The sequence below is a fragment of the Schistocerca piceifrons genome, chromosome X (genome assembly GCF_021461385.2).
Source record: "Schistocerca piceifrons isolate TAMUIC-IGC-003096 chromosome X, iqSchPice1.1, whole genome shotgun sequence".
Taxonomy (NCBI): domain Eukaryota; kingdom Metazoa; phylum Arthropoda; class Insecta; order Orthoptera; family Acrididae; genus Schistocerca; species Schistocerca piceifrons.
Window position 1 is genome coordinate 369,317,128 of NC_060149.1, and position 23,212 is coordinate 369,340,339.

General features: G+C 42.1%; 1 protein-coding gene across 2 annotated transcripts in view; it reads left to right on the forward strand.

The window, feature by feature from the left end:
• Positions 1-23,212, forward strand: part of LOC124721814 (mitogen-activated protein kinase kinase kinase 1-like) — a 178,522-nt gene that overhangs the window by 58,304 nt on the left and 97,006 nt on the right. For both annotated transcript variants that reach the window (XM_047246935.1, XM_047246934.1), the window contains 2 exons: positions 4,467-4,517; positions 9,807-9,908. In XM_047246935.1, the coding sequence (XP_047102891.1) occupies positions 4,467-4,517; positions 9,807-9,908 (153 nt within the window). The remainder of the gene's footprint in view (positions 1-4,466; positions 4,518-9,806; positions 9,909-23,212) is intronic.

Below are 23,212 nucleotides of genomic sequence, written 5' to 3' on the forward strand. Positions count from 1 at the left end.
CTTTATCCGCTTTTTTAAATAAAATTATTTTGCGTTTGTTTCTGGTGGATTTGGAAGAAACGGTATTGAGCCTAGCTACAACGACCTTGTGATCACTAATCCCTGTATCAGTCATGATGCTCTCTATCAGCTCTGGATTGTTTGTGGCTAAGAGGTCAAGTGTGTTTTCGCAACCATTTACAATTTGTTGGGTTCGTGGACTAACTGCTCGAAATAATTTTCGGAGAAAGCATTTAGGACAATCTCTGAAGATGTTTTCTGCCTACCACCGGTTTTGAGCAAGTATTTTTGCCAACATATCGAGGGAAGGTTGAAGTCCCCACCAACTATAACCGTATGAGTGGGGTATTTATTTGTTACGAGACTCAAATTTTCTCTGAATTGTTCCGCAACTATATTATCGGAGTCTGGGGGTCGGTAGAAGGAGCCAATTATTAACTTAGTTCGGCTGTTAAGTATAGCCTCCACCCATACCAATTCACATGGAGTGATATGATGAAATTAAAAGAGATATAGTGAATTAAAAACTGCATTCCATGCTTAGATTAATATTTTTTATTAATTTCTTAAAAATCTGGTACACAATTTTATTCGCAGTGGTAATATATAGAGTCTTTAAAAATGTGTTCCATAATTAGTACTGGTCAAAATTGGAACAAAGAACCATCTAAAGTTGTTCAGTCTGTGGTCATTCTGGGTAAGGAAGGGATGGTGGTGAAGGTGGTTGGAGAGTCAGCAGCTTGCATGGTTGTGGCATTGGCGATCTGTTGGTGTACTAGGATTTCATGATAGTTATTGACTGTGAAGTCCTTAGCAAGATCTATAAGTAAAGACAGGAAAATTTCGTGAAAACGATAACGTGAAATTGATGGTTTTTACTACTGTTTTTACAAAATATTGCAAAATCGGTAATTTTTATAAAGTATCATGAAATTTGTCAATTTCTCATATAAAAATGTTATGAGTCTGAGGATGGCAGTTTGCCAGTATATGTGCTGATAGTTAATGGATGTTGAAATTTCTTTTTAACTTCCTATTTCATCAAGACTGAGGTTTGTGTATAATCTTAAAGTAACAGTTCATTTCCTCCATAACTGGCTACAATGTGGTGACAAAAATAGCACCAAAATTGGCAAAAAATAGCACAAAAATTGGAAAAAAACAAGTACCAAAACTTGAAAAAACAATGAAATTGAGAAAAAACACCAAAATTGGAAAAAAACACCAAATCTGTCAAATAATAGTACCAAAATTGACAAAAAACCACTGACGGAAAAAAAACACCAAAATCTGCAAAAAATAGCAACAAAATTGGGAAAAATCACAAAAATGTGGAAAAAGCACCAAAATTGACAAGAAATAGTAAAATTGGCAAAAATAGCACTGGAACTGACTAAAAATATCACAGAATTTGACCATAAAATGAAACAATTTTTTTCCTGTCCCTCTGACATATTGGGCAAAGGATTGTTTGTCTCTATGCATTTCGTGGATGTATATATACGCCTGGAAATTGAAATAAGAACACCGTGAATTCATTGTCCCAGGAAGGGGAAACTTTATTGACACATTCCTGGGGTCAGATACATCACATGATCACACTGACAGAACCACAGGCACATAGACACAGGCAACAGAGCATGCACAATGTCGGCACTAGTACAGTGTATATCCACCTTTCGCAGCAATGCAGGCTGCTATTCTCCCATGGAGATGATCGTAGAGATGCTGGATGTAGTCCTGTGGAACGGCTTGCCATGCCATTTCGACCTGGCGCCTCAGTTGGACCAGCGTTCGTGCTGGACGTGCAGACCGCGCGAGACGACGCTTCATCCAGTCCCAAACATGCTCAATGGGGGACAGATCCGGAGATCTTGCTGGCCAGGGTAGTTGACTTACACCTTCTAGAGCACGTTGGGTGGCACGGGATACATGCGGACGTGCATTGTCCTGTTGGAACAGCAAGTTCCCTTGCCGGTCTAGGAATGGTAGAACGATGGGTTCGATGACGGTTTGGATGTACCGTGCACTATTCAGTGTCCCCTCGACGATCACCAGTGGTGTACGGCCAGTGTAGGAGATCGCTCCCCACACCATGATGCCGGGTGTTGGCCCTGTGTGCCTCGGTCGTATGCAGTCCTCATTGTGGTGTCACCTGCACGGCGCCAAACACGCATACGACCATCATTGGCACCAAGGCAGAAGCGACTCTCATCACTGAAGACGACACGTCTCCATTCGTCCCTCCATTCACGCCTGTCGCGACACCACTGGAGGCGGGCTGCACGATGTTGGGGCGTGAGCGGAAGACGGCCTAACGGTGTGCAGGACCGTAGCCCAGCTTCATGGAGACGGTTGCGAATGGTCCTCGCCGATACCCCAGGAGCAACAGTGTCCCTAATTTGCTGGGAAGTGGCGGTGCTGTCCCCTACGGCACTGCGTAGGATCCTACGGTCTTGGCGTGCATCCATGCGTCGCTGCGGTCCAGTCCCAGGTCGACGGGCACGTGCACCTTCTGCCGACCACTGGCGACAACATCGATGTACTGTGGAGACCTCACGCCCCACGTGTTGAGCAATTCGGCGGTACGTCCACCCGGCCTCCCGCATTCCCACTATACGCCCTCGCTCAAAGTCCGTCAACTGCACATACGGTTCACGTCCACGCCGTCGCGGCATGCTACCAGTGTTAAAGACTGTGATGGAGCTCCGTATGCCACGGCAAACTGGCTGACACTGACGGCGGCGGTGCACAAATGTTGCGCAGCTAGCGCCATTCGACGGCCAACACCGCGGTTCCTGATGTGTCCGCTGTGCCGTGCGTGTGATCATTGCTTGTACAGCCCTCTCGCAGTGTCCGGAGCAAGTATGGTGGGTCTGACACACCGGTGTCAATGTGTTCTTTTTTCCATTTCCAGGAGTGTATTATATGGAAGACACTTTTTAGTGTGGAAGGGAGGACAACTATCACAGTAGAGGTACTGTTGATGGTGAGCTTTATGTGGATGGAGATTTTTATGGAGCCACCAGAGGAGTGTAGGCCAGTGTCAAACAAGGTGGCGTGCTGAGCTGAAGAAGGCAGGGTGAAATTGAGAGTAGAGATATTGAGATTATGGAGGAATGATGATAGTGTCTTGTCCCTGAGTCCAGATATTGAAGATATTACAGTGAACCTGAACCAGATAAAGGGTGTAGAATCTTAGTTGATATGAAAGGTTTCCTGTGTGTATCTTACAGACAGGTTGGTGTATGAGAGCACCATGCAGGTACCCATTGCTGTGCTGTGAATTTGTTTAAATATCTTCATCTCAAAGGAGAAGTAATAATGGAAAATGACATAGTTGATCAGCTGTATAAGGAATGAAGTGGTGGGTTTGGAGTGGCGAGGACATTCGAAGAGGTGGCAGCGAGGCAGGTGGCATCGACAGTGACAACCAGGGATGCAGATGGTGATGAGTTGGAGGTGGTAGAGAGATGATGAAGGAAGTGGTTAATGTCCTTAAAATTTTAAGTTAGAATTCAGGTAATAAGTTTCAAATGTTTGTCAACTAGAACTGAAATTTTTTTCTGTGGGAACACAGTTAATAGCTACAGTGTAGTGTCCAGGATAATTAGGTTAGAAGCATATCGAAGGTGATTCTGTGGGAAAGTAGGATAAGGAGGAAGAGATTTGGGGAACAGGTGCTGGGTGGACCTAGAAATTTGAGAAGGTGTTGGAGATTGTGATGGATTTCTGGGATTGGTCCACTGTTGCAGGGCTTGATGTTGAACAGATAGACAGTTGGCAGGTATCATCTGTCAGGTAATCACTGTAATTCACCATGACAGCTACGGAGTCTTTGTTCACAGGGTAGATGATCAAATCATGGTACTTTTTAGCATTGTGGTTGGCTGCCCTTTCTTCCATTAAGAGGTTTGTGTGTTTGTGAAGGGGCCTATGAAAGGAAGATGAGGCCAGGTTAAAAATAATGGATTCCTGGAAAGTAGCCACAGGGTAGACATCAGGATGGGGGATTTACAGTTTTATGAATGTATGAACCGGGAGAATCAAGGTTTCACATTAGCTTTTGCTTTGTTGTTGTCAGAAGGATTGCTGGCAAAAAAATATTTCAACTCTAGGGACCGGTTCAAGGATAGTAGATCCATGATCAGTCCAACATGGTTGGATTTTAGTGAGACCTTTGGAAAGAAATGTAACATTGTGTTTTGAATTCAGATGATGCCATTCTGTGTCCCTGCACTCATAGAAACTTATGTTATTACAAGCTGTCCTGGTGTCTTTTTTATGTTGTTATGTTTATTGACAATTGGTACATTAAAGCCTACAGTCATCCTGTTGTAAATGTGTTTGACCAAACATAAATTCATTTACTTTTCACTGACTGAGGTACAGTGAAAATGACACTAGAGTGATAAGCATAGTGCTTGTATTTTATGGTTGGTAAAAGAAACTGTTCTTTATTTTAGATGATGAAGCAACCATCACCAAAAGCAAAGCATCCCTCGGAAACGCTTGGTGTAAGTCAAACCTATTGTACTTTCTTCCAAAAGAAAACAGAATATAATAGATTTCTCATAGTTTAAAATACCTTACTTAAAAAAGAATAATGTGAGGCAGTTTATTGGCAAAAAAATATTGTCTGCTGTATCGCTCTTGATTTGAACACGTTGTTACCTGTTGGAGAAGCTGCTGTCAACGTATGTTTAATAGCTATTGCTGTACTTTTGCAACACCGTGTGTTTAATTTTTGTTGTTACTTGGGTGTGCAAAAGTCCTATGTATACAACAGATAAGTTGGCTGTTTTCTCTCGTTCAACAATTTTAACCACAGATACTGTATTTAAAAACTTCCCTTCAAGGGTGTAGAACCACAATTTCATAAACAAATGACAATTGCAGAATGCATATTGGTTCTAAGGATGTAGCTCGTCCTCTTTGTTGTACAGGATTATTCGAAAGTCATGCACCATAGGACAAATAGGGTGAAGCAAATCTCCACTAACAAACTTTTGGAGGTGGTAATATGGACCAAAGCAAGAAAAAAATATCTAGTAAACATGGGCTCTAAAATACATACCTTACGAGCGATGAGTCCTTGTTTGTCTTTGACACTCTGAAACGCATCTCCGCTGCTGACCAAATGCTTGTAGCTCTTAAGGTATCCATGTTAGAGCCCTTGCTTTTGGACATTTTTCCTTGTTTTGCTCAATACTAGCACCTCTCAAAACATGGAAATCAAAGAGCTTGCTGTGGAAGAGATTGTTTCAAAGCATTGAAGATGAGAAGTACTCATAGCTCTTAAGGTATGCATTTTAGAGCCAATGTTTACTAGACATTTTTTTCTCGTTTTCGTCCATACTATCAGATCTGAAAGTTTGTTGATGGGTGCGTTTCGCCCTATTTGTTATATGGGATATGACTTTTGAATCACCTTGTGTGTAGTTGAAATTATAGCGTATCGTGTTATGAAAATTATCTTGTATTGCTTTTATTATGAGAAATCACTATTTTTCTGAAATGTTGACAGTGGTGAATTTCAGCTTTACTTATAAACACTCATAGATTAACGCATAAAACAGTTGTGACCTCCTGTCAACTAATGTTCTGGTCTTTAGTCCAAAGACTGGTTTGAAGCAGTTTCCCATGCTACTCTATCCTGTGCAAGCCTCTTCATCTCCGAATAACTACTTCAACCTACACCCTTTTGAACATGCTTACTGTACTTATCTCATAAGTCTTCCTCTTATGATTTCCTTCCCCCCCCCCCCCCCCTCCCTCACTTTCCTCCAATAGTAAATTGGTGATACCTTGATGTCTTAGAATGTGTCCTATCAACCGATACTTTCATGTAGTCAAGTTGTGCCATAAATTTCTTTTCTTACCAGTTCTGTTCAGTACGTCGTCCTTAGTTACACGATCTACACATTTATTTATTTAACCTGATCTGAGTAGGGTCATCAAGCCTTCTTTTACATTGAACCGAGGTCTCACACATACAGTAACTATTTCACATCATAGTTACCTAGGAATGACAATTTTAATATAATTAGTATTAAAATGATTTGAGTTTCTCAAGAGGCAGTGTGAGTAAATTAAAACTGACTATGAACTAATATAGTTATTACTGGTAGTACTTGCACTGCTGCAGCTGCTGCCTCTAGTAGTGAAGAAGGTGGTGGTGGTGGTGGTGGTGGTAGTAGTAGTAGTAGTAGTAGTAGTAATGGCAATAATAACAATAATGATAGTTGCAGATATAAGAAGAATTTATGGGTGAACAAGATAGATGTTTTCTGATATAGCGAGTTCTGGGGAAATGAAATTTAAGGAGATTGCATTGACTAAGACTACTGGGAAATGAGGAAGATCAGATGGGTTAGAAGGGTGTACAAGGGTAACAAGTGCGTTCAAAGACAGCAGTTATCATCATTATTGTTGCTTTAGTAGATGTGTCATTGATGGTCTTCTGAAGCTGGAGATGTTATTCATTACTTTAATATAATGTGGGAGGTCATTCCAGGGTTGGGTTCCTGCTACTGCCTCCTTTCATCTTTTAAATTCAGTATTTAATGTGATTCTATTAGGCCTTGTCCCTTTACATATTTGATCCATGCCTCTAACCTATCCATTTTTCTTCTACTTATTCCTTTCCTCTGTCTCAGTGAATCGTTGCCTAGTGCTGCTTCTGAAATTCTCAAAACCTCTGGTTCTTTCAATTTATTCAGTAGCCATCTCCTTAATTTCCAACCATTTTGCAGTTTCTTCAGTTTTAGTCTACAGTTCATAACCAATAAATTGTGGTCAGAGTCCTCATCTGCCCCTGGAAATGTTTTACGGTTTAGAATCTGGTTCCAAAATCTGTATCTTACCATTTTACATACATCAAAATTTTTTTGCATCATCCCGGTTCCCAGAACTCCTGAAGATAGACGTTGACTGTGGATATTGTATCACAGACACAAACCTGTCCAAAGTTGTAAACAACCATGCATGAGGAGCGCCTATTAGACGGAGGGTGTCCGACAGCTGATCGTTCCAGTCATTCCACCAGAAAGGAGGTACATGGCTCGTGTTATCTGTAGTTCAACCATGCCTAGACGGTCAGTACCGCGGTTCGATCGTGTCCGCATTATCACTTTGTGCCAGGAAGGGCTCTCAACAAGGGAAGTGTCCAGGCATTGTGGAGCAAACCAAAGCGACGTTGTTCAGACATGGAGGAGATACAGAGAGAGAGAGAGAGAGAGACAGAGGAACTGTCGATGACATGCCTCACTCAGGCCGCCCAGAGGCTGCTATTGCAGTGGATGACCGCTACCTACGGATTATGGCTCGGAGGGATCCTGACAGCAATGCCACCATGTTAAATAATGCTTTTCGTGCAGCCACAGGACATTGTGTTATGACTCAAACTGTGTGCAATAGGCCGCATGATGTGCAACTTCACTCCTGACGTCCGTGTCGAGGTCTATCTTTGCAACCACAACACCATGCAGTGCGGTACATTGGAGGCAACCTGGTCAGGCATTATGTGGGGCCGACGTACGCCGCTGGTGGTCGTGGAAGGCGCCGTAATGGCTGTGTGATACGTGAATGCCATCCTCCGACCGATAGTGCAACCATATCGACAGCCTATTGGCGAAGCATTTGTCTTCATGGATGACAATTCGCACCCCCATCATGCACATCTTGTGAATGACTTCCTCTGGGATAACGACATTACTTGAATAGAGTGGCCAGCATCTTTTCCAGACATGAACCCTATCGAACATGCCTGGGATAGATTGAAAAGGGCTGTTTATGGACGACGTGACCTACCAACCACTCTGAGGGATTTACGCCGAATCGCCATTGAGGAGTGGAACAACATAGCCTTGATGAACTTGTGGATAGCATGCCATGACGAATACAGGCATGCATCAATGCAAGATGCCTGTATTTGTCGTGGCATCAGTGCAAGAAGACGTGCTACAGGCTATTAGAGGTACCGGTGTGTACAGCAATCTGGACCACCACCTCTGAAGGTCTCGCTGTAGGGTGGTACAACATGCAATGTGTGGTTTTCATGAGCAATAAAAAGGGCGGAAATGTTTATGTTACTCTCTATTCCAATTTTCTGTACAGGTTATGGAACTCTTGGAACTGAGGTGATGCAAAACTTTTTTTGATGTGCATATAATCAGTCTGAAACCTTCTGGTGTCTCGAAAGTCTTTTTGCCGTATAAAACCTTCTTTCATGATCCTTAAACCAAGTATTGGTGATAATTAAATTATCCTCTGTGCAAAATGCTAGTAGGAGGCTTCCTCTTTCATTCCTCTCCCCCAGTCTATGTTAACCTACTGTTTTTTCGTTTCCCACTATTGAATTCCAGTCCCTCAACACAATTAAATTTTCCTCTCCCTTAACAATCTCAATAATTTCTTTTATCTCATTATACATTTTTAATCTCTTCATCATCTGTGGAGCTAGGCGACATATGGAATAGTTCTACTGTGGTGAGTGTTGGCTTTGTGTCTATCTTGGTTACAATAATGTGTTTGCTATGCTGTTCATAGTAGCTTACCCTCATTACTATTTTCTTGTTCATTATTAAATCTACTCCTGCATTACCCCTACATGATTTTGTATGTATAGGCCTGTACCCATCTGACCGGAAGTTCTGTTCCTCTTGCCACTGAACTTCAGTAAATACCACTATATCTAACCTCAACCTAGCCATCTCCTTTTTAAAATTTTCTAACCTGCCTAACCCAATTAATTGATCTAAAATTCCAGATTCTGACCCATAGAAAGCCAGTTTTGTTTTCCCTGATGACATCCTCCTGAGTAATTCCTGCCTTGAGATCCAAATGGGGAACTATTTTCCCTCTTGAATATTTTACCCAAGAGGATGCCATCGCCATTTAACCATACACTAGACCTGCATACCCTTGGGAAAAAGAGCGGCTATAATTTCCCCTTGCTTTCAGCCAGCACAGAAGGGCCGTGTTGGTTGTTGTTTCAAGGCCAAATCAGTCAATCATCCAGACTGTTGGCTCTGAAACTACTGTAATGACTGCTCTTCAGGAACCACATGTTTGTCAGACCTCTCAACAGATACTCTGTTGTTGTGATTGTATCTACAGTACGGTTGTCTGTATCATTGAGGCATGCAAGCAACCCCACGACAGCAAGATCCACATTTCATGGGGAAGCTGCTGCCTAATTATTCACTGAAAAATTTTGTGGTTAGAAGATAAAAATTATCTGTGCAGAATTAATTGTGCTATTTTTTGTATATTGTCTTTATTTCAGTAAGATGCATTGCATTGTGTAGGCCATTTAATATTAACTGATATTAAATTTAGCAAATATGCAACTCTGAGGTAGGAAAGTTCTAGAACCATGAGTCCTTTTATACCAAATGTACTGGGCACATTTTGGGCACCCCATTAGGCATGACAATGGCCGTGAATGGTTACAGGAAGTAGTGAATTGTGCTTACTGGTGAGAATTATGAGGAGGGTGAAAAACTATGTTAAAAAATTTAACCATCAATGTTTGTAACATGTTGGGTGGTAAATGTATGTTGAGGCGAAACGCACTGGGGATTTTACTACACTCCAGTAGGTTTAGGCTAATTCAGGCATGCAGACTAGTGTCAGAGAGACCTGGTTTGTTTCTTTGTATCTTGAGAACAAAAGTTATTTTTGTGTACAAGATACTTTTCCTCACACAAGTTAAGTGTTTAATTATTAACATCACTGCTTTTCTGACAGGAAATACATTTCATTCTTTAAATGTGAATTTTACGTATAACCTACTGTTTCAGACCCCAGATCTTGTAACACCCCAACCAAAGCATTGTCATCCGCCACCTGCAAGTTGGCAACAAACTTCTCTGCATGAACAGTCTCCCAGTCTTCCGTCACAGGTAAGTCATTACAACCCATTTGTCTATTATTATTTTTTAAAAGAAGGCTAAACAAAAGATTGTTATTTATCAGAAATTTTACATCTGTTCATTTTTTACCAATTGGCTATGCTCCTATCATTGAATTATATTTCATGTAAATTAGTTGTTCATATCAGAACGAATCATTCACTCTGCTGTTGATGTGTCTATGAACTAACATGTATATTAAAAAAACATTATTGATTAAATTCCTAACACGCTTGTGAGTTTGCTGTAATTCCACATTTTTGTACAGAAAATGCCAAAATGCTGATAGACTAAATAGCAGTGATTACATTCATTTCTTCTGGTCAATACATTGATCAATATTTTAAATCTCAAGTTTCTAACTCCATTCCACTGAGTTCACCAATAATTCCAAGATCTCTAGATGTGATCGACCTTTTCATGAATAGGACACAACATTTTCTTTAGTTAGATTCTTAATTATTGCTAAGATTCATATATTACAATGGTTTCTCAAGCAGTAGCTCATAGAGCTACAGAAGTGTAGTGGAAGGGTGTTCTCATAGAGAGAGGGAACTGGAGCAGCACATATGCCGTGACATAAAGCTGCTATAAAGCAGGTAGATTGTGTGAGGATTGGCTTGTATTTGAGAAGATATCTTACACATTTTCAGGTTATATGATTTAATTTCACAGAGAGTACTGTGAAATTCAAGTGTGCTTACTAATCACATTCATTTTGTTTATCTTTTCTTTATTTATCTTGTTCTTTATGCTTTATAAAATGGTTGGTAAAACTTCCAGTTTTACAGACAGTGGTTTCATTTTTAACATCAAAAGATGCAAATTTTATTTCAGTTATCTTGCATGTGATGTGTTTTGGAAGTTAATGCCCATTTTCTGATGCTTTTTAAATTTTTTATTCTTATTTTATTTCCATTGTGACAAGTTGAATGTGATGCTTGTTACCTGTAATCTGCTGCATCATAGGCAGAAACATGAAAAATTGTTGTTTCTGATGCCTCATGTATCTTGTTTTGTAAATACTGTAGAATAAAATTTCTTCACATTTCCCAGTACCTGTGTGACAAGAAATTTCAGTAATAATACATTTTCAGGTGTTTGCGTTGTACCAAAATTTCCATAACAATATAGCAGTTCACTCACAGCGGTCATCCTATTTAACTCATCATTATACAGTAAAAAGTGCACTTAAAAATAAGAATTATTTTCAGAAATGTACTGTGTATAAGATATAGTGAACAACAATTATTAGTAACAGGTGCAAATATTTTGATGTTGAAACAGCAACAATCATTAAATTCTCTTTTTTATCAAATGGTCAAAATTATGACAGGGAAAAAACTTACTATTCAACAGAAGTGGATGATTGTTTGTAATGTCCAAAACATTTGTAACAACTCAGGAACACAGCAAAGAAAGATAATTTAGCATCATATTTATGTGGTGCATCGTGCTGAAAAAAGACTTCAGCTTTTCTAAATGGTGATGGTGTTGGTTCCTATTAATTGAAAATGAGAAATGTTTGTATGTTGTCATTCAGGGAGAACTGTCCCCGTAAAATGGTTCCATGGAATGATGAGTGGAAACATTCTGAAGGTGGAAATGTACTGTCACAAAAGACTTGAGATATGCTGCAGATTGTGACTGAAAATTCAATACGCTAAAAGTTGAGCTAATTCATTTCTAGAAACACCGTAAATTTACGTGGAAAATGAGGCTGTGAATATTTGGACATTCATTTGCCACAACACAGACAAGGATATAAGTCCAAAAACATTTTCTGTTGTAATGAAACTATGTTTTTTACTACCTTCAGAAATCTACATTATCTGTTGTAATATAACTATGTTTTTTACTACTTGCAGAAATCTACACTGTTTTAAGAGAAATATGTGATAAGGGAAAAGGTAAATCAAAACTGACAATATTGTGTGTTAATAGTGCTGAAAGTAAAAGTTGCCAGCATTCATAAATGTAAACCTTAAATCCAGGTGTTTTAGGAACTTAAAGTAAGCCATCTTTCACATACAACTCCAGTAGCAGTGTGTGGATAACTGCAAAAATCTTTATAAAGTTGCTTAGTAGTTTATATGCCAAGGCTGGAGCAGACAGATCCCCTTCACATTAAATATATTCCAGTTAGGAATTTTTTGGTATGGTTCTCTTACAAACAGCACATATCACCAGCATCTCTACTCTCTGAAAGCAAAATAGCGAGTGGCTGTTATGCAGAGATACAAATATCCCTCAGGAGAAAGGGAGAAATGAAAATTGACATTTTGTAGACTATGCACTAGCCTTTTTCTGCATGAAATTCTGTGAATTTACAGATGGTAGAAATGCTGGCTGTGGTAGAACATCAGTAGCTGCAGAAAAATAATGATTTTTGTAAAAAAGAAATGAAAGTGCACACAGATGTTTCAGCACATGAAACAATTTAGGAGTTTCTTATACTGGTATCCTGATTTCTTCACACCTCATGGTTATTAAGCGAACTGTTTGATGCTCTTATGAAGGAACAGGCTTATGTAGATAACAGTACTGGCAGCGGTGAAAATAATGAAATAGAGAAAATATCACGTCTGCATTTCCCCCTCTGCAGTATGACCTGATAGCGTTAACATTTTTCCTCACATTTCAGTTCTTTTTAACATGAATCAGCTGAAGTGATGCCACCTTTCAAATGATGGAAAGAAGAATCTTCAAAACCTAAGGATAAGATTTAAACACTTGTTGCCACTTCCTTTGCTATCATGTTCATACTGTATCATTAGTTCAGTAAAAACATTTGAATAAAAACTGACTTCTTAATTATTCCTGGGTGCTTCCTTTAAATCAAGACTCCAATTGATAATTTTACTTGTTACTCAAAAGTGTTGAGTTCATGCTAAACTATGTTTTACTCTTCGGCGTGATAAGCTTGTGTTTACACGTGTTCAAATATGATATAAAAAGTCCCATTTCAGACATTGGGACACTCTCCAAACATAACTGAACTAAACCCCTATTTAAGGAGAAATTTAATTTCTGGACAAAGTGTTTAGATCCCCAGAGATTGTTGGAAAGTAGTTATCTTGTGGTCCATACACAGCAACGTTCGCTAGTCATTAAGGAGACATTGTTGGTAGCCCCTTGGTTTATCTGGTCAAACAGTCGCTCAACACTGGTACTTATAATTGCCTGTACTCATCTCAGCAGCCCTCATTCACCCCTGTGATCTATGGCCTGTGGTGAACCACAGTTGCCTTGGTGCCAGTTTTGCATAATGCCATTTTACTGTGCACAGTATACTTTAACTATGGTAGCATCCGAACAGTTTACAAACTTAGCCATTTGCTTCCACCCTTGGCTCAGAAGACAAGGATCATACCCTTTTGGATATCAGATAAATTGCTCCATTCCTGCATTACGACAATGGCTACACTGTTTTCCACATCCCACCAACACTCTGTATATACCTTTCACTGGTACTGTTGCCACCTTCCACTTGTGAGTGCTTATTGCACATTGACGTTGAACATACATGGTGGTCACATTAATTTGACTGGCCCATGTATATATAATTCAGAATTCTGACAACAATGTGTAGTGAGATCAATACTGTAGCGCAGAGAAATGATGACTGACTACAGGGCTACTGTGCCGCTGGCTTTAAAGGGCGGCCAGGGGCATTGATAGGCCAGCACAGTGGGCGTGTCCTCACAGCGGTGCTTGCAGTGGTGGCACCATTACTTGACGACATAGCACCACTGTCTACCAGCTGTCATTGAGTTCCATAGCTTCTGGCGGGCCTTCAGACTCACTAGACCAGGATACGAGCTGCAGTACCACCACATACACAAAGAGAAAAACGAAAATCTTCACACATACTCACAAATTGTACTGTGGACCAAGAAGAATTGCAACACATTATGGTCATTAACACTCCCTTTGGCTTATGCACTTTGGAACCTTCTCCGCTCCAGTGATCTTACAGAGATACCTGGAATATTCATCAGTTTTTTGAAAAAATTGATCGAGAGTAATAGACTTCTTCATTCCAGCAATCTGTATTGACAGAAGCTACTGCTCCAGCTGGTGTTGATCTCTTTACACATCATTGTCTCAGTTTTGAATTCACTATACCTGAGGTTTTCAGTCTTGGTTTACCTGCTGAACTGATAACTCTGTTTGTTTCAATAGTCACTTGGCTGACAACAATTTTGGTCCGGATGCTTTCACCTTGTTTGGATTCTCCATCACAGATGACATTCAGGTGGTCACAGATGTGGTTCATGTATGGGACTCTGACGATCTCTGTGCTGCCTCCTCCTCTATTCACACTTGGCACTAGACCTGTGGTGTGTCACAGATTTCCAGGCTCATATTTCCTTACGTCCAGACATTGTACCCCATTTCTGCTGGGCGTCCTCTTCTTGTCTCCCTGCAAACGACCGTTAAGCATGAGCTCCATCGCCTCCACGAAGCTGGGCTGATTGAACCTTTTAAAACCAATGCTTAGGTCACACCACTGGTAGCCCAATGGCTATCTCTGGCTCGCAGGGATTTTGAATCGACAGATAGTGCCCAGCCACAAGTTGAACCTACCACATTTGATGTCAAGAGAATCCCTTCACGATGCTTGTCAGCAGTAAATATATTTCTAAGGTAGACCTTGTCAACTCATATGTGCAGAGCCCACTGCATGAGGAATTGCAACACATTATGATCGTTAACACTCCCTTTGGCCTATGCACTTTGGAACCTTCTCCACTCCAGCGATCTTACAGAGATAAGTGGAATAGTTAACCATGTCCATCCCTGCATGTACCGACTATCTCGACTACATTATTGTCAAGGGCGCTAAATGTCAGAACCACCTGTGCAACATTTGTACCTTCTTTGACACATTGTGTGATGCAGGCCGCAAATATCACCCTCACAAATGCATTTTTTCAGGATCAAGTGGAATACCTCAGACACTTGCTCAAAAGAGGTGGGATCTGGCCCATTGACAGCAACATTTCTGGTATTAACCCTTGACTCTGCCTCCAAATCTGACAGGAGCCACAGGCTTTTTTGGGGAAAATGAATTATTATTTTAAGTTCCTTCAGCAAGCACTCCACATTTATGCATCTGGTCAACCAGTTGCAGAAGAAGGGCCTAGAGTACAGGTGGTCAGCTGCCTGTGAGCATGCATTCACACAGCTGAAGCATTTGCTGTGGTTAACACCCTACTTTAAACCCTTTGATCCATCACGTCCTGTGGGTTTGGCCACTTATGCGTCTCCCTGTGGCACTGGTGCAGTGCTGTCGCACAGGAATAACTACGGTACTGAGCAACCAACTACCTGTGCGTCAGAGACACTGACACCCACTCAAAAGAACTGCTCACAGATACAAAAAAAAAGAAGCTTTGGCAATTATCTTTGTCATTAAGAAGTTCAATGTTTAACTAGTTGTAACCAAGTTTACCATCATTACGATCACAAATGGCTGGTAGCACTCTTTGGATCCCACTCCTGGTGTCCAGAGTGGATGGTGCAATGGCTCCAGTTTTGGACACTTTTCCTCAGCTCCTACAATTATACCATTAAATACAAATACAAGCCACAGTGCAACACAAAAATGTGAATGTCTCTCTCATTTACTCTCAGGACACAATCTGGCATTAGAACAATAGGAAGTCTCCTGTCTCCATATTGACATGGAACAGCAGCATGTCTGGGGTGGGTTTCCCATTACAGCTACTCACATCACCGCAGCCACATTGCACGACCCTGTCTTAAAGGGCCACTTACTTTTCAAAGTCCAAAAATCTAGAACTCCAGGCCTGGGCTCATCTCACCCACCATTTGTCAGTTGTCTCCGATGTTCTCCTGCTTGACGTAGAGGTGGATACACACTGTGTTATCCCATCTACCCTGCACCCTCATGTTTTGCAACTCCTCCATCATGAGCATTGGGGTATTTCGCAAGTGAGAAGCCTTACAAGGCGACATGCTTACTGACCAGGACTGAACAAAGATGTGAAAGCCGTGGCACACAGCTGCCTCATTGTGCATGGAACCAAGCTGTTCCTTCCCAGTCTTTCACACACCAGCCCACTTCCCCCCCCCCCCTCCCCCCCCCCCTCCCCTCCACCCCACCATTCGCGCCTCGCCTTGGACCGCATTCATCTGGACTTTGCTGACTTCTTTATGTGTTGTGTGTGGCTCATTGTTGTGGACACTTATTCTAACTACCCATATGTCGTCCGCATAGAGACCCTCACCATGGACACCACCCTCAGTGCACACATCTAGGTTCTCAGCATCGAACAGCTTCCCTGCACCATTGTGACGGACAGAGGTGCCCAATTCTCTGGTGACAGCTTTCACACAGTTTTTCACCTCCATTGACATCGAGCACCCATTTCACTCGTCCTCCAATGGCTAAGCACGGCTTGTGGTGCTAATGTTTAAACAACAAACATTAAAATTGGTGTGAACTTCCACCAGCACCATTGCAGTCACTGTGTTTTTGACCACCCACATGATGATGAGGTACCATACTCCAAGGAGCATAGGATACAATGCGGGAGACCTGCACCGCCATACTAGGCAAGGTCCTAGCGGAGATGGTTTGCCATTGCCTTCCTCCGACCATAATGGGGATTATTGATGATGATGAAAATGACACAACAACACCCAGTCATCTCGAGGCAGGAAAAATCCCTGACCCTGCCAGGAATCGAACCGAGGACCCCGTGCGCGGGAAGCGAGAATGCTACCGCAAGACCAGGAGTTGCGGTCGGTCACCCACAAGACCACCACTGTCCACGATTGTAGCCCAACAGAGCTCCTCTGTGGCCAGCAACCACATACTCTTCTCCATCTCCTAGCCCCACAGCCCAAGGAACATGGATCTGGCACACTGGCAAATTCATATGTGGTGAAACTGTCATGAATGCCAGCTATGATGGTTTCCACCCATTGGTGGGACCTTACGATGGTTGACACTCCTGAGGGGCTTGGAGTGCCATTATACCAATCAGCTCTGTTCCCATCTACCAACTGCACCACCTTCAACGGCTTAGTGGGACGTGGAATGCCCACCCTTCTCGATCCCCTAATGCACCGGTACAACTTGCACTCCAGGGCACCAGTGGCGGTTCCGTGGATGCAAGCATGGAAGTGGAGGTCTCGGTGCAACCTCTACCCTCTCGGTCATTGTTGCCCACACTGTCATTGCCCACACTGCCCTTCCTCTTTATGTTGCCATATGCCCCAGTTTCTTCCAACCACTGGTGGGTTTCTGTGCCAGCACTCCACTCGTACCACCAGCTCACCTTTTCAGGCATTGTCCAGGGTGCTTCTAGTCCTGTGCACCTATTTCAGGGGGGAGAGATCTCGTACCCCGACCCGGCAAGTTTGAAGACCTACCAGAAGCGTGGAACTCGATAAGAGACACTAGAAAGAGCTGCTACATCTGCAGGCAATAGTGTCGCCACTGCAAGTGCTGTCACGATAACATGCCTGCCATGCCAGCCTATCAACAATTGCAGATACCCTTTAAAGCAAGCAGTGCAGCAGCTCTGCCGTCAGTCGTCGTCTATCTGCGCAATTGTATTGATCTTGATACACATTGTTGCCTTGGCTCTGAATTCACTGCATCTTAGGTTTTTGATCTTGACTTACTTGTTGCATTTGTTATTCTGCTGTGCCATCTACATCTACATAGAGGCTCTGCAAGCCAACGTAAGGAGCATGACGGAGGGTACTCTGTACCATTACTTGACATTTCCCCTCCTGTACCTCTCGCAAGTAGAGCAAGGGAAAAACAACTGTCTGTACACCTCCATATGTGCCCTAATTTCTCATGTCTTATTTTCGTGGTACTTACGTGCATTGTATGTTGGCGGGAGCAGCATTGTTTAGCAGTGAGCTTCAAATGCGTTCTCTAAATTTTCTCAATAATGTTTCCCAAAATGAACGCTGCCTTCTACATCTACATCTACATCTATACTCCGCGAGCCACCTTACGGTGTGTGGCGGAGGGTACTTATTGTACCACTATCTGATCCCCCCTTCCCTGTTCCATTCACGAATTGTGCGTGGGAAGAACGACTGCTTGTAAGTCTCCGTATTTGCTCTAATTTCTCGGATCTTTTCGTTGTGATCATTACGCGAGATATATGTGGGCGGTAGTAATATGTTGCCCATCTCTTCCCGGAATGTGCTCTCTCGTAATTTCGATAATAAACCTCTCCGTATTGCGTAACGCCTTTCTTGAAGTGTCCGCCACTGGAGCTTGTTCAGCATCTCCGTAACGCTCTCGCGCTGACTAAATGTCCCCATGACGAATCGCGCTGCTTTTCGCTGGATCATGTCTATCTCTTCTATTAATCCAACCTGGTAAGGGTCCCATACTGATGAGCAATACTCAAGAATCGGACGAACAAGCGTTTTGTAAGCTACTTCTTTCGTCGATGAGTCACATTTTTTTAGAATTCTTCCTATGAATCTCAACCTGGCGCCTGCTTTTCCCACTATTTGTTTTATGTGATCATTCCACTTCAGATCGCTCCAGATAGTAACTCCTAAGTATTTTACGGTCGTTACCGCTTCCAATGATTTACCACCTATGGCATAATCATACTGGAATGGATTTCTGCCCCTATGTATGCGCATTATATTACATTTATCTACGTTTAGGGAAAGCTGCCAGCTGTCGCACCATGCATTAATCCTCTGCAGGTCCTCCTGGAGTACGTACGAGTCTTCTGATGTTGCTACTTTCTTGTAGACAACCGTGTCATCTGCAAATAGCCTCACGGAGCTACCGATGTTGTCAACTAAGTCATTTATGTATATTGTAAACAATAAAGGTCCTATCACGCTTCCCTGCGGTACTCCCGAAATTACCTCTACATCTGCAGATTTTGAACCGTTAAGAATGACATGTTGTGTTCTTTCTTCTAGGAAATCCTGAATCCAATCACAAACCTGGTCCGATATTCCGTAAGCTCGTATTTTTTTCACTAAACGTAAGTGCGGAACCGTATCAAATGCCTTCCTGAAGTCCAGGAATACGGCATCAATCTGCTCGCCAGTGTCTACGGCACTGTGAATTTCTTGGGCAAATAGGGCGAGCTGAGTTTCACATGATCTCTGTTTGCGGAATCCATGTTGGTTATGATGAAGGAGATTTGTATTATCTAAGAACGTCATAATACGAGAACACAAAACATGTTCCATTATTCTACAACAGATTGACGTAAGCGAAATAGGCCTATAATTATTCGCATCTGATTTATGACCCTTCTTGAAAATGGGAACGACCTGCGCTTTCTTCCAGTCGCTAGGTACTTTACGTTCTTCCAGCGATCTACGATAAATTGCTGATAGAAAGGGGGCAAGTTCTTTAGCATAATCACTGTAGAATCTTAAGGGTATCTCGTCTGGTCCGGATGCTTTTCCGCTACTAAGTGATAGCAGTTGTTTTTCAATTCCGATATCGTTTATTTCAATATTTTCCATTTTGGCGTCCGTGCGACGGCTGAAGTCAGGGACCGTGTTACGATTTTCCGCAGTGAAACAGTTTCGGAACACTGAATTCAGTATTTCTGCCTTTCTTCGGTCGTCCTCTGTTTCGGTGCCATCGTGGTCAACGAGTGACTGAATAGGGGATTTAGATCCGCTTACCGATTTTACATATGACCAAAACTTTTTAGGGTTCTTGTTTAGATTGTTTGCCAATGTTTTATGTTCGAATTTGTTGAATGCTTCTCTCATTGCTCTCTTTACGCTCTTTTTCGCTTCGTTCAGCTTTTCCTTATCAGCTATGATTCGACTACTCTTAAACCTATGATGAAGCTTTCTTTGTTTCCGTAGTACCTTTCGTACATGATTGTTATACCACGGTGGATCTTTCCCCTCGCTTTGGACCTTAGTCGGTACGAACTTATCTAAGGCGTACTGGACGATGTTTCTGAATTTTTTCCATTTTTGTTCCACATCCTCTTCCTCAGAAATGAACGTTTGATGGTGGTCACTCAGATATTCTGCGATTTGTGCCCTATCACTCTTGTTAAGCAAATATATTTTCCTTCCTTTCTTGGCATTTCTTATTACACTTGTAGTCATTGATGCAACCACTGACTTATGATCACTGATACCCTCTTCTACATTCACGTCTGGGGATTCCAGTTTGAGTTCCCGAAGCATCTCTGTAACGCTTAAGCTTTGTTGAAACCTACTGGTAACAAATATAGCAGCCCTCCCCCTGAAATGCCTTCCTTCAATCGGACCTTTTTCCAAAGCTGTTTCACAGAGGAAGACTGCACTGTAGTTCCTTCTCTAGATTGTCGCACAGATAACAAAATGGTAGATATTGAAATAGATGACAGAGGGATAGAAAAACAATTAAAATCACTCAAAAGAGGAAAGGCCGCTGAACCTGATGGGATACCAGTTCGATTTTACACAGAGTACGCGAAGGAACTTGGGCCCCCCCCCCTTTTCTTGCACTGGTGCACCGTAGGTCTCTAGAAGAGCGTAGCATTTCAAAAGATTGGAAAAGGGCCCATTTTCAGGAATGGACGTCGAACAGATGTGCAGAACTATTGGTCTATATCTCTTAACGTCGATCAGTTGTAGAATTTTGGAACACGTATTATGTTGGAGTATAATGACTTTTTCACGTGCTCATTCCACATCACATCATTTTGCATCATTATGCCCAGATATTTAAACTACTTAACTGTGTCAAGTATGACACTAATAATACTGTATCCGAACATTACAGGTTTGTTCTTCCTACTCATCCGCATTGACCTACATTTTTCTACATTTAGGGCTAGCTGCCATTTATTACACCAATTGGAAATTTTGTCTAAGTCGTCTTGTATCTTCCTACAGTCACTCAACTTCGATACCTTACCGTACACTATGGCATCATCTGCAAACAACCATAGACTGCTGCCCACCCTGTCTGCCAAATCATTTATGTATATAGAGAACAGCAGCAGTCATGTCACACTTCTCTGGTCACTCCTGATGATAACCTTGTCTCTGATGAACACGCCGTCGATGACAACATACTGGGTTCTATTATTTAAGAAATCTTTGAGCCACTCACATACCTGTGAACTTAGTCCATATGCTCGTACCTTCATTAACAGCCTGCAATGGGGCACCATGTCAAATGCTTTCCGGAAATCTAGAAATATGGAATCTGCCTGTAGCCCTTCATTCATGGTTTTCAGTATATCGGGTGAGAAAAGGGCAAGCTGAGTTTCGCACAAGCAATGCTTAATAAAACCATGCTGATTCGTGGACATAAGCTGCTTGGCCTCAAGAAAGTTCATTATATTCGAACTGAGAATGTGTTCAAGGATTCTGCAGCAAACAGAAGTTAGGGATATTGGTTTGTAATTTCGCAGGTCCATCCTTTTTACCTTTCTTGTATACTAGTGTCACCTGAGCTTTTTTCCAGTGACTTTGGACTTTGTGCTGGGCAGGAGATTCACGATAAATGCAAGCTGGGTAAGGGGCCAATGTTGTAGACGACTCTTTGTAAAATCAAACTGGGTTTCCATCTGGACCGGGTGATTTATTTGTTTTCAAATATTTAAGTTGCTTCTCTATGCCAGGCATGCTTATTTTTGTGTTGTCCTTACAGAAGTCTATCCAATGGTCAAATGACGGTATGTTTGTACGGTTCTCCTGCGTGAACGATTTTGCTGTCGTTTGTGTGTCGTCTTTTGAACCTAAAGTGCAACAACTCCTGCTTCCTTAGCATTTTACGAATTTCATTATTAAACCTTGGTGGGTCTTTTCTATCCTTTATCCACCTACTAGGCATGTAACTGTCCAGACCATGGTTTAAAATGTGCTAAAACTGTGACCATAATTCCTCTACATCCATCCTACTGGTACTAAGTAATGGCAATTCACTGTCTAAGTAAGATGTTAATAACTGCTTATCTCCTCTATCTAGCAGAAACACTCTCCTTAGCCTTCTTGACTGATTTATTAACTTTTGTGATCGTAGTTGCTATAATGACATTATAATCGCTAATCCCCATTTCTATACTGCCATTGTTGGTAAGGTCTGGCCTATTTGTAGCTGCAAGGTCTAAGATATTTCCATTGCATGTGGGCTGCCGAGTTAGTTGCTGAAGACAGTTTTCAGAAAACATGTTGAAAAGAATTTCACATGGCTGTCTGTCTGTACCTCCCGCAATGAATCCATAGACATCCCAGTACATACTCGGCAGGTTTATTGCATGGGTTTATTGCATGATCTGAGTATTTACTTGCTTTTGACCATAGACTTTCTTTGAATGACTCTAGAACTGCCACAGTGGTATTGGGTGGCCAGTAAAAACACCCAGCAGTTTACATAGTTGCACTTACATCTGTTATATGTGACCAGATGACTTCACTGTCATACTCAACTTCAATCTCAGTAGAGACAGTATTTTTGTCACCTGCAACGAAAACTCCCCTTCCTGTTTCCTCTAATCTCTCTTTCCGATATACATTCCACAACTTGCTAAATATCTCAGAGCTTTCAACTTCAGGTTTCATCCAGCTCTCAGTCCCAAGAATAATTTGAGCACGAGAACTTGCCTGAAAGGCAGTAAATTCAGGAACTTTGTTATGAATACTTTGACAGTTTGCTGATAAAATTGTGACAGTCAGAGTGTTTTTATTCTGAACGCCGTTTAATTTCCCTTGCTGTGAATCGACTGGCGAGTGTTCATCAGAGCATCTCAAAATAGCACCCAGCCTAAAAATCCCTCCTGTGCACTCCACAAGAGCTCTGCTACCTGAGTATTCTGCTACTGTGTTGTGTAGTGCACACCTGACCTATCAAGGGGAGTCCTACAAATCCCCACACGGTAACGCAGGTCCAGAAATCTGCAGCCAAGACCATCGCAGAGTCGACAAAGCCTTTGGTTTAGACCCTCCAGTCGGCTCTAAACCAAAGGGCCCCAATCAACTCTGGGAACAATGCTGCAAATTGCAAGCTCTGCTTGCACCCCGTAGGTGAGGCCAGCAGTCTTCACCACCTCCACCACTGCCTGTACGAACTGAGAATGGTCTCAAATGCATGCGACAGGCGTCGTTGGTGCCGACGTGAGCCACAACTTGCAGACAATTGAACCCTGCACGCTCGATAGCCACTGGCACCGCCACCTCCACATCTCGATTGAGGTCCCCTGGCACACATTCCAAGTGAACATTGGCCTTCTTTCCAGCCGTGAACACTATCTGCCTAAGGGGCTCCATAACGTGACTAACATTAGAGCTCGCAGTAACCA